Genomic DNA, 11,629 nt, shown 5'->3' with positions numbered 1-11,629 from the left:
CTCGCAAGAAGAGACATAAGGGCCAGGGTATCACAGCTACACACGCCTCATCCTACTCGCTCTTCATGTTTGACTACCTCACGCTCAATTTCTAAGTAATTCACTCTCAAGCCGTTCAAACCGTTTCATTATACTCTATGTGATTCTTGATACGCGGGTGACAACTAACTCAATCCCCATCTATCCGTTTTTCATTTCTATACGAAATAAGTAAGATCATCAATCAGGTGGACAAGTATGGCCATATCTCTATACAGCTGCTGCGTTATTCGGTATGTAACATCAATTAGGCCGGATTCTACAGCCGAGCCGTTTGCGCACAGGTGCGTGTATTCACTGACTGTATCCCTCCATAAGTCCTTCCCCTTGACATTGATATACATCACCGTCTGAATATCTTTGTGACAGAGGGGGGGGTGCGGTATGATGGCAGGGAGGTGCTTAGGTACAGTTTTTTTCAGTTTAACGGGCACCCATCATCAGAGCAGTTAAACTATGCCCAGATTGACAAAGAGGTGATCTCATTGATCATGTATTTATGAGCAAATCATGCATGGATTCATAGATGTCTTTCTTTGAGATGTTTGTTGTAATCTTTCAATATCTTTGTCAATAGTCATCCTTGATCTCAACAGTTCCTTCTTACCTATCACTTGCATCTTATTATTACTAATTTTGGAGCCTCCATTTTATCCTTAGGAGACATACTAGAAAGAGGGAATTGTTTTAAACATACAACCAACAATTTTGTAGACTGACAACTGTACCTGCTTCTGTAATTATGAAAAATAATACAAACGATGTTGGACCGCAGACAGGAGAAAACGTCACAACTTGCAAGATAACGATCTATGTGCTTGCTGCCTTCAGGAATGTGAAACGATCTCCCACCTGCTTTTGGGTTGCTCTTTCAGCAGAGAGACGGTTCTTGCTGGTTGCTGCTACCAAGGGCTGGCTGGAACTCGCTGACACCGGACGGCCGGGACTTCTGGCTTGCTGACTAGTGGCTTCGGGTCAGAAAATTGGTTGCCACACAGTTCAGACAGGCGCTCGATTCTTTGATAGTCCTCACCTGGTGGATGATTTGGAAAGAACCAACAATAGAACCTTCAGCAACCAATCTATGACTGCTGCACAGCTAGTCGCTCTGATAGTTGATAAGGGTGCCACCTGATACCAGGCAGGTACCGTCACTTGTCGGAAATCCTACAGCTTCCAAACTCTAGTGCGGTCGCAAATTATGTAACTTGCTCCTCCCTTGTCGTTTTACCTTTTCTAGGTTGATAAATATTATTATGCATCTAGACATATACTTTATCTAAGTGCATAGTAAATGCACCTAGAAAAACTAAAACGACCTACAATTTAGAACGGATGGAGTAAAATAATACTGTGTAACTCGATTGTGTACTGAGCCATCCCTTTGCATGGTTCAATTTAGGCTGTAATTTCTTCTCCTCTTAGTGAAAAACGTGCTCCTTTGCATGGTTCAATTTAGGCTGTAATTTCTTCTCCTCTTAGTGAAAAACGTGCTAAGGCATGGTCGCGAAAAACATAATATAAAGGAATGTTATAATTATGTATCTAAATTATCCATATATGCTATTAATTATTTATTAAAAATAATATTAATACTATAAATTTGCATCTAAATTCTCCATAGTTTGCCATTCTGAAAAATAATCAAAGTACCCATATATATACTTCTAAATTACTTCTACCATTATTAAATATATGAGAAAATTAAAGTATATATGCATTGCATGCCACCATGGAGATCATGCATACATGTACGTAGAGCAATAAGCATATTGGTTGCCTTTTGACAACCGCGAAGATGTTTCATACCAATGCTGATAACAATCCAATATAATTTATATTAATATTTCATGCCAAAAGCATTATGTAAGTTGCTACTCGAATACAATTATCGCTTGACTAAAACATTACCATATCTCTCTAGATAGGTTAGTTCCACGCACTCCAAATGCTTAGAGAAATATGTAACTGCACTTAACATTTAGTTCTACAAAAGAAAGAAAATTGACACCTCGAGCTGAGATTACTGTTGTTGAGCCTTCCCGCTCACCCGCGCAAGTCGCTCGTGCTGTCTCTCTTGCTAAGAAACTAAAAGCATCCACAAAACTGTGTCTTTATTGCATGTCATGTGGCGGTAAATACTTACTAAAAAGTTAAACTAATGCGTCCAGGATACATTTTTTTCTTGCGAATATGCGTCCAGGATACATGAACAAAAATAGTAAAACAAAAAGGTCACTTGATATCATGTGCAGGTACTGGAAACTTGGAAAATAAGGAAGAAAGCCTTTTCTTAGTGACCACGTGTACATAAGAAATGAGAGCATCGATACCATTTTTTAGGTAATGGAAAAACTCCCGGCTTCATATATACCTCTCAAAGGAGAGGCATCAAACCACCGATATTGCAAGCACACTCAAAGTTTAACACACATTGTGTTTAACATTATTGTCCAATTCGTAAAAAAGAAAGACCATCCATAGGGCGCGAAGAAATGCATAGCTCTAGACTCCAGAAGTTGGTATATCTTGACAAATCATAATATCCGGTCATCAATGTGCTGCAACAGAACCTAGAACCGTAGCCAGCCTGCAAAAAAAGTTTTTGGTCTGCAATCATTTATTATGAGCCAAATTGCCCAACAAATAGTTGCAGCTCCTATCAAAAAAATTAAATTGTGCTCCACCCCCAGCTTAGACCGGCTACTAAAAAGATGTTATGTGCTTTCAAATGGAGGTATACCTAACACAATGTGAATTATAAGACATAGAAATTTTGCATAATGACACTCATAAAATAGGTGAGGGATAGTTTCTGGCTTGCTACAGAAGCAACAAGTTTTACTACCATTCATAGAAATTTTGCATAATGACACTCATAAAATAGGTGAGGGATAGTTTCTAGCTTGTTACAGAAGTAACAAGTTTTACTACCATTCCAATTCCTTCTAGCTAAGTTGTCTTTTGCTAGTATCACTCCTACCACATAAAAATTTTTATTTTGAGAGGAATCTTCATATGCCAAATTTCTTGTGTAGCTTTCATCCCTTTATTGACTAGGTGCCTATACATTCAATTTACTGTGAAAGCTCCATTTTTCTGTAAGCTCCATACAAAACCCATCCCCTCATTTAGATTACTATGGGCAAGTTGTGTAACAAGGCTATACCACTCAGCTAACTTGTCCCCAACTATAGCTCTTCGAAAGGAGACATTGAGTGGTTTCCAACTAAGTACCTCCACCATAGTTGCATTTTTTCCGTACTATGTGCTTACAGCTTTTGGGTATCTAACCATTTATTTTCCCAAAATCTGATTTGGTTGCCGTTAACTAGCTTAAACCTTTCTAGATTGAGGAATTCATCTTTTTTCCCATTAGACTTGACAAAAAATGTGAATCTTGTTTTTGTACATCTAAATCTTGAATCCCTATCCCCCCGTTCTTTTGGTTGATGTAGCATGTTCCATCTGACCAATCTATATTTCTTTTTGTGTTGATCATTATGCCAAAAGAACCACAACCTATAATATTTAATTTTTTTAGGCCTCCCCTCCCCTCGGGACTAAAAAAAAGAAAGCATAAACATAGGCAAACTAGAGAGAATTGAGTTTATCAAGACTAAATATCCCTCCATGGATAGGAGTTTTCTTTTCCACCCGCTTAATTTTTTCTATTCTATCTTCTATCACCTTCCAATCTTTGTTTGAAAATTTTATATAATGCATTGGTATCCCCAAATAACGAAAAGGGTAAGAACCTATTTTACAACCAAAAAGTTGTGAATATTGAGTTTCACAGTTTCTTGCATCCCTAAAGCAGAAAATTTCACTTTTATGAAATTTAATTTTAAGACTTGATAGTTGTTCAAAGGCATAAAAGAGAAGCTTCATATTTTTTGCTTGTTCAGTATCATGGTTCATTAAAATAACTGTTTCATCTGTATATTGGAGAATTGACAAACCAATCTGTACATTGGAGAATTGACAAACCACCATCGATTAAATTTGGTACTACCCCTTTCACCTAACCATCCTCTTTAGCTCTAGCCACGATGATTGCCAACATATCAACAGTGATGTTGAAAATTATTGGAGATAAAGGATCACCCTGCCTAAGTCCCTTCTTTGTTTGGAAGTATGATCCTGGTTGATCGTTCACCTTTATCCCCACATTGCCCCCTCGTACAAACGATTTAACCCACTCGCACCACTTTGGGGCAAAACCCTTCATTCTAAGTGACCGCGATAAAAATTCCCATTTAACTTTGTCATTAGCTCTTTTCAAAGTCTATCTTAAAAAGCACACCATTTTGTTTTTTTTTGTGTGAACTCATGTATTGTTTTATGGAGAATCACGACCCCTTCCATGCATAATGTTCCTTCCAGGCAACAATGCTGTTTGAGTGGGTTTAATGACTCACAGCTCTGTTAGTGGCTACTTTAGTAAAAATTTTGAAGCTAACATTCAACAAACATATAGGTCTATATTATTGAATTTGCTTTGCGCCACTACTTTTAGGTAGTAGGATAATTGTTCCAAAGTTGAGAGAGTGAAGGGGCAGCGTGCCCCTATGGAATTTCTCAAATAGAGTCATCAAGTCTTCCTTTATCACAGTCTAAAAAACTTGATAAAACACTAGTGGAAAGCCATCTAGATCGGGAGCAGTGTTACTTTTTATTTGAAAAATAACCTCTTTTATCCCATTTTCAGAAAAAGATGCTACTTGAAGATCATGTTCACGTGGTGAAACTTGAGGATATCGTCACGGAGCGCCTTATCGACACAAAGTTGTTATCCGGTAGCCCAAACATCTTATAATATTTGGTGATAAGAGTGTCTTTTTTTTCTTTTCTTTATATACCACTAATACTTTTTTGCCCATCACCTCGAATATTATCGCAAACATCTAATTTTCCCGTGCCACTTCTCTAAAGGTGTGTTTCCTTGTTGCGCACTTTTCCAGATATCTCGCACCATGTCAAAAAAGCCATCATGTAACGACTAAACCAGTTTAAATTTAAATTGTGGTTGGCTGTTTGCTGACTCAGCTTCATCCGTGTTCATAAAACAACAGAGTGTTGTCGGATATGTCTCTAGTTAGTGCTTGAACTGCGGTGTTGAACAGGAGTTATTGATGCTCTAATTTGCTAGTTAAAATTACGATCGATGAGTGAAGAATGAAAGCTACTCGTTCCATCTCAAATTGTAGGTTGTTTTAGCGTGCATAGTTTTTCTATGCATTAGATGTAGTAGTACATGATAATATTTATAATTTTAAAATAACTTATTATTTGAAATGGAGGAAATATATTCCGATTTCCCTCCATCGAAGAGAGGCAGGCAGGCAGGCCACCAACACCAATCTATCGAAGAAACGGTCTCGCGCGGTTCCTCCCTCCGTCCTCCCCGGTGGCAGTCACGGTCAACCCCAACAACCACGGGCCTTCTGGCTTCGAGTCCACGCCCCCTCCCCAACGAAAACCCCACCGCGCACGGCCGCCGCTCACCACTTCACTCCCACCCCGCCCACGGCCGCCGCTCACCACGCGCCATGGCGTTCCCTTCCCCCACCTCCCTCTCCTCCTCCGGCTACCCCGCCCCAATCCACCTCCGCCTCCAGCCCCTCCCCAGCATCCCGCCGCTCCTCCCCTTCCGGCGCACCCTGCCGCTCCTCCTCCCCTCGCTCCGCCTCGCCCGGCCCCACCTCCTTCCCCTCCCGGTCGCCTCCTCTGGCAGCGGCAGCATCGGCGGCGGCGGCGATGACGAACTACCCTCTGGCGGCGGCGGCGATGACGAACTACCCTCTGGCGACGGCGGCAGCGGCGAAGGAGGAGACGAGGGCGACGGCGGCAGCGGCGGAGGAGGAGACGAGGGCGACGGCGGCAGCGGCGGCGGAGGAGACGAGGGCGACGGCGGCAGCGCGGACGGGTCCGGGGACGGCGACGACGCCTCTGGCAACAGGAGGGAGGCCCTGTTCGTGCTGGCGCAGCTGGGGCGGAAGCTCGAGAGCCTACCGGCCGACCTCGCCGCCGCCGTGGAGGGCGGCCGCGTGACCGGCGATATCGTGCGCCGGTACGTGGACCTCGAGGCGTCGCCCTTATCCAGGTGGCTGCTGCAGTTCGGCGGCTTCAAGGAGCGCCTACTCGCTGATGACCTCTTCCTCACCAAGGTCGGCATAGAGTGCGGCATCGGCGTCTTCACCAAGGTCTGCGGGAATTTCCCAGTTATTTTTTTTGTTTCGGTTAATTGTTTCTTTTCTGTGGTTTGTGATTCAGATCATCAGATGTGGTTTGGTTCGATGGGGTTTGGCTGACTGTAGGTGTCAAGCCTTTTGTGATCTGGGCTTTAGATGCCAGGCCAATTTTAGGCTCATATTCGTTTAGGGACTCGGGGCTGGGATCCGATGGGTGGTGCGTGTCCAATTCTGGCATTGCTCCATCTCAGTCAAAATGACGGGTGCTTGGGCCTGCTTGTTTTGGAGTTTAGAAATGGGCTGGAATATATCATATGCGGCCAAATGCCTTTTGTTCTTTTAATTCATGGGGAATAATATAATTGGAATCTTGATACTTTTTCCCCATAAAAGCAAAATCAAATGTCACTTTATTAACACAAAAGGGAGAATAAAAGTAGCATCTTTCACTTGCTTTAGTGTTATGTGTACCACACGCCATTGCCAATATGCAGTAGTGGTCCACTGTTGGCTTTATATGTGGTCGTCCTATCTGCCAGATGCAAATCCAGTTGCAACAGGATGGAAACCTTGGGGCACACAAATTTTTGGTAGATACATGGTTGGAGAATATACATCAACTGTTCAAACCAGAAAAAGTGCATGCAGGTGTATGCTTGGGTTAACAGCATTGTTGTACTCGAATAAAACAAGTATGAGTATATAACAGGTACAGGTTGCTATATGACACCTTTTGCCTCAACCACCTGCACTCCAATTTTTTCTTCACTTTCTTCTTCCTAGCGAGCATTGAGAGGAGGGAAACAAAATTTGACCTCAGTTACACGATGATTTTAGAGAAGATTTGTGCAGGAGGTGAAACTAATTTGTGTGCAATGGCAGGGGGCGGTTAAATAAAGGGAAATATAGGGAAGGCACACCAATGCTGCCAACTCCATTGTTTTAAGTAGTTGGGAACACCATTATGTTTCTATTTGACGCCCATATGCTACATCTTTCTAATCCTATTATTCTTTTTAGCAGTATGCCTGAATGCTTCTTTTGTGCCCCCACTTTTCTTAACTTTCATTTAGATGTTTTTGTGTTTAGTTTGCAAGTTACATATAATTTGACAGAACTCCTTTAATTTGCTAGAGTGCTGCAGAGTATGAGAAAAGGAAGGAGAACTTTGTCAAAGAGCTTGACTTTGTGCTTGCAAATGTGGTATGCTTCTATAAGTCCTTTTTGCTTTTGCCGTTATACTCAGCTAGGCATGTTCCTTCAATACTGTAAAACCAGGCATAGGATAGAGACTTCCCAGCAGCAGTGTCGACCTGCATTGCAGACGGTATGCAGGCTGATGTGCATGGTCATTGGCAGGAGGAAGCGGAATGTCTTGAGTATTATCATTAAAGATAAAGACTAGAAACAATTAAATAATAAGAAAATATAATTTATTTGATACTAAATAAATAAGCATAAGATGTTAACACCTAAATGTTGGATTTCTTGATGCGTTCACTGTATGTGCCCTATAAGAGCTATGGCCAAAAAGGATATAGTTTGGAAGTTCTGAAATAGCAGTAATAATGGCAGTGAATTGCCTTTGTTTTTTCATACTTGGTTATAGTAACATCTAAATTGGTTTTGCTACGTCAACTGTAAAAGCGATATCAATTACAATTAATCTCTTACAAGTTTATTTTTCTTTACCCCTTGCCCAAATATTGTTTCAAAGAACTTCCCAACTTCTGCCTTTTCAGTTGAAGGTTAATCAGTGTGGAGAACCATAGTTATTGGCAATTCAAGAAATTTTCAGCCTTTCATCCCTGCTAACTCAAATATCTTTGTTGTTAATGATAGTTCTTTATTGATTGATTGGTTTCTATTTACAGAGCTTTTAATCTGTAGTTCCAAATACTTTCCAGATCATGGCAATAGTTGCAGATTTCATGCTTGCATGGCTTCCTGCTCCAACCGTGTCTTTGCGGCCACCACTAGCGATGAATTCTGGAGCCATTTCTAAATTCTTCTACAACTGCCCAGATAATGCCTTCCAGGTATCCTGATCTTTACCTCCCATTTAATTGGATCAAGTTCCTTAGGTTCATTCCCTCCCCTTTCCTGTGATATATTGTATACATTAAAATTTTGCTTTTTTTTGGTTTAAACTTGAATATGAAGATTGGCAACTTTCTGCTGTAGGTTGCTTTGGCTGGGAGATCATACACACTTTTGCAGAGAGCGGGAGCTATTGTGGTAAAGTTGAATTTATTTGTTTTGTTATGTTGCTCACAATCAATTTGAATTTGAGTAGCTTTAATGGTCTTTTATTACGAACTGACAATTTGGCTTGTTTCAGAGGAATGGTGCAAAACTTTTTGCAGTGGGAACTAGTGCCTCTCTGGTAAGTTTGTCAGGATGCGGATGTACTTTTTTCTCACAAACACTAGCAGTCTATTTTGACTTACTCTTAAATGGCAACAGTAGAGCCATTGTTTCCTTTCTAAACTTCTTCGTGCTAAGCAGGAAATAATAGCTAAAAAATGTTATGCAGGGTACTAATTCAGGAAATGCTTGAACCATCTTTACCTTTTTAATGTAAGCATGTATGTTATGGATTGTAATTGAGAACTGGAAAACCTTGAGCCCTGGAGTTTACGAACCTAATTATTTTATTAACTTTTATGCGTCTGTGAAAAAAATATATAGTTTAGTATCTGTGTATACTCTGACGTCCAAGCTAAAAGTATCAGATATTTTGATTAATGGTAAAACTGATGACCAATGTACCTTCCAGTCAGAGCGTCTTTTGTTCTTTTAAGTAAATCATCAGGTCAAGGTGGTAAATTGATATACTATTTAGTTTTTGTTCATATAACAGAAATAATTGTCTAGTCAATGTCAAGGCAAGTTTTCAAGACTTTGCAAGCTTACAGATGTGTCCTCATTTTTTTCCCCCTCAGATCGGCACTACTGCGACCAATGCACTGATAAAAGCAAGGCAGGCTGTCAGCTCGGATTCTGCCGGTGAAGTCAAGGAAGCCAAGAATATTCCAATTGTAGAAACTAGTATTGCGTATGGCGTGTACATGTCAATTTCTAGTAACCTCAGGTAACAATCATCATCTCAAACAATTTCCCTGTTGATATTTAATTTGTGCCAATTGTTAATTATTCCCATGGATGAACTTCTCAGTGATTATTTTATGTTTAATTCCTCTATTTAGAGTGACTGCCTCATTCCAATCGAGACGTTAGGAAGCTATGAATATATGATGCATTAGGACTTTAGGAGTCCAGGACATGCAAACATGCATATTTTTGGGGATCAAAATGGTAGAATGTTGTTCTAGGATTATTGAAACTTTTTACATGCTCCAACCGATATTGTGTGAAACTGAAAGATTTCCTCAAGGGCATAAAATCCTGAATTGACTGCTGCTGATGGAAAGGGCTAATGCAAATGTCTGACTGCTCTTTGTTCTTTGTTGGATATTTTGTTCATTCCTGATTTTTTATTTTAGATCATTGCAAGCTACTGTACAATTCATAATATGCTCTTTGATATTTGAATTTAAGTATGACAGCAAATGTTTGTACACTTCTGGTTGTATGCGTACGAGTCCTTGTCATTGCGTTGTTGTTATTGTGAAGTGCCAAATGCTAATTGCATATTGTCCACCGAAATGAAAAGATTGCTCACTGTCAACTCCTTACAGTAGATGGCATAATAATCATCCATAAACATATTGATAGTCTATTTGGTGCTTATTGTTTTGTTCTTGAACATGTTTCAACAGGTACCAGATTGTGGCTGGAGTGATTGAACAACGACTGCTCGAGCCACTACTGCACCGCCACAAACTAGCATTGACCGCAATGAGTTTTGCAGTTCGGACAGGGAACACATTTTTGGGTTCTTGTCTGTGAGTATTCTCTACCCTAAGGAGGCTGTCACTGCTGTCTGTTTTGATCAGTTCACTTACTGATTATACTTCTCTTTGCAGGTGGGTGGACTATGCCAGGTTAATAGGCATACAGTAGGCCTAAGTAGAGATAAAATTGGTTGGTCATGACGTGCTATTCTCTACAACTACGTGTCGCTGCTCGTCGGTCCGCCGCGAACCGCTCCTCCGCTTGCCCGCTTTGCTTTTCTTTTTTTTTTTCCCGGCTCCGTACCGCACGCGCGCCGCGCCGAACGGTTCCGCCGTGAGCATGCCTACCTAGCTCGTGCATGCACGTGGGCAGCAGCCTGCAAGCGCAGCACCGCTTGTCGCTCTGTGCATGGTGGCCCATAAAGCCCACCGAAGAGGATCAGGTGACCCTTTCTTCTTTTGTTTCCTTTTCCATTTTTTCTTTGCAAATCACTGTGTTCGGCTGTATACTCATAAGACATATACTCGCACATGAAATATGTGCAAGACTAATGTCAAAAAACATTAATTTTTGGTGTATCAATAAATGGTCTTTCATATTTGAATTGGTTTCCAACAGATGTCGACATGTTTCCTGGCCCAATTGTTTCATTTCGCCTTTCCCGACCAGCTCTTATTATGTTTATTGGTAAATATACAGAACCAAAGGAGGGGGTTAAATTTTTTTCCCAAACACTTTCATCCTTAACCTCGCATGCAGAAACCCATAGACACGTATCTCTAGGGAAAAAAATGTATTCTCCAATATTGCATTTAGTGCAATTAACCCCTTAACTAAACATAAACCGGTGAATTTATTCTCCCCATATTAGTTTAACAATGGTTAAGTATCATATAACAACAGTTTAACAACAGTTTTAGTCATGTAATCATCTTGCTAATCATTGCTTAGCCACGTCTTAGGTTGAGTCAATCGCTATAACAGATCGGTTCTGTTAATTTTTTCGTAAAAATATTTTATGGGTAGCCATTTTGGCATCAAATTGCTAAGCAGTGATTGGTCAGACGATTATGTGGCATAAATCGTCATTAAATGGCACTAAACCATTATTAAGTTAGGGGATGATTAGTGCACCAATATAATTAGTTAAGAGATTGATTTGCACCAATTAAAATATAAGGGATGAATGTTACACTTTTGCAATAAGTACGGGATCTGTAATTTTTATTTTTTATAATTTTTGTGTCATACTGTTATTTATACATCATCCATACAATTTTACGTACATGAATGCACGTATTGCGTACGTATAATTTAATAAATGATTGATGAGTCGATTCTTTTTTTTTTAACTATGAGGAGTTGATTCTTTGACGCTATCATTTAACTAAATCACTCCTACACGTATAATTATGACCCCGTTGTAACGCGCGGGCACTCATCTAGTACCACTAGAACTTTAGACACGGCCGGATTGGGCCAGTTTTTTTCCCACTAGTCACCCGTGCGGCAATGCATGGGATATGGTCATGCATCGG

General features: G+C 40.5%; 1 protein-coding gene across 1 annotated transcript; it reads left to right on the top strand.

Annotated features, from left to right (window-relative positions):
• The first annotated feature begins 5,473 nt into the window (after nt 1–5,473).
• On the top strand, nt 5,474–10,695 carry LOC101757154 (protein RETICULATA-RELATED 4, chloroplastic). Its single transcript, XM_012844973.3, has 8 exons — nt 5,474–6,245; nt 7,368–7,436; nt 8,141–8,272; nt 8,418–8,471; nt 8,575–8,619; nt 9,179–9,327; nt 10,016–10,141; nt 10,223–10,695. The coding sequence occupies exons 1-8, from the start codon at nt 5,592–5,594 to the stop codon at nt 10,257–10,259; spliced, it is 1,266 nt and encodes a 421-aa protein (XP_012700427.1). The 5' UTR covers nt 5,474–5,591; the 3' UTR covers nt 10,260–10,695.
• The last annotated feature ends 934 nt before the right edge of the window (nt 10,696–11,629 follow it).

This window comes from Setaria italica, chromosome III (genome assembly GCF_000263155.2).
Source record: "Setaria italica strain Yugu1 chromosome III, Setaria_italica_v2.0, whole genome shotgun sequence".
In the NCBI taxonomy this organism is placed as follows: domain Eukaryota; kingdom Viridiplantae; phylum Streptophyta; class Magnoliopsida; order Poales; family Poaceae; genus Setaria; species Setaria italica.
Note: the sequence above shows the minus strand (reverse complement) of the source record. Positions and strands in the feature narration are given on the sequence as shown.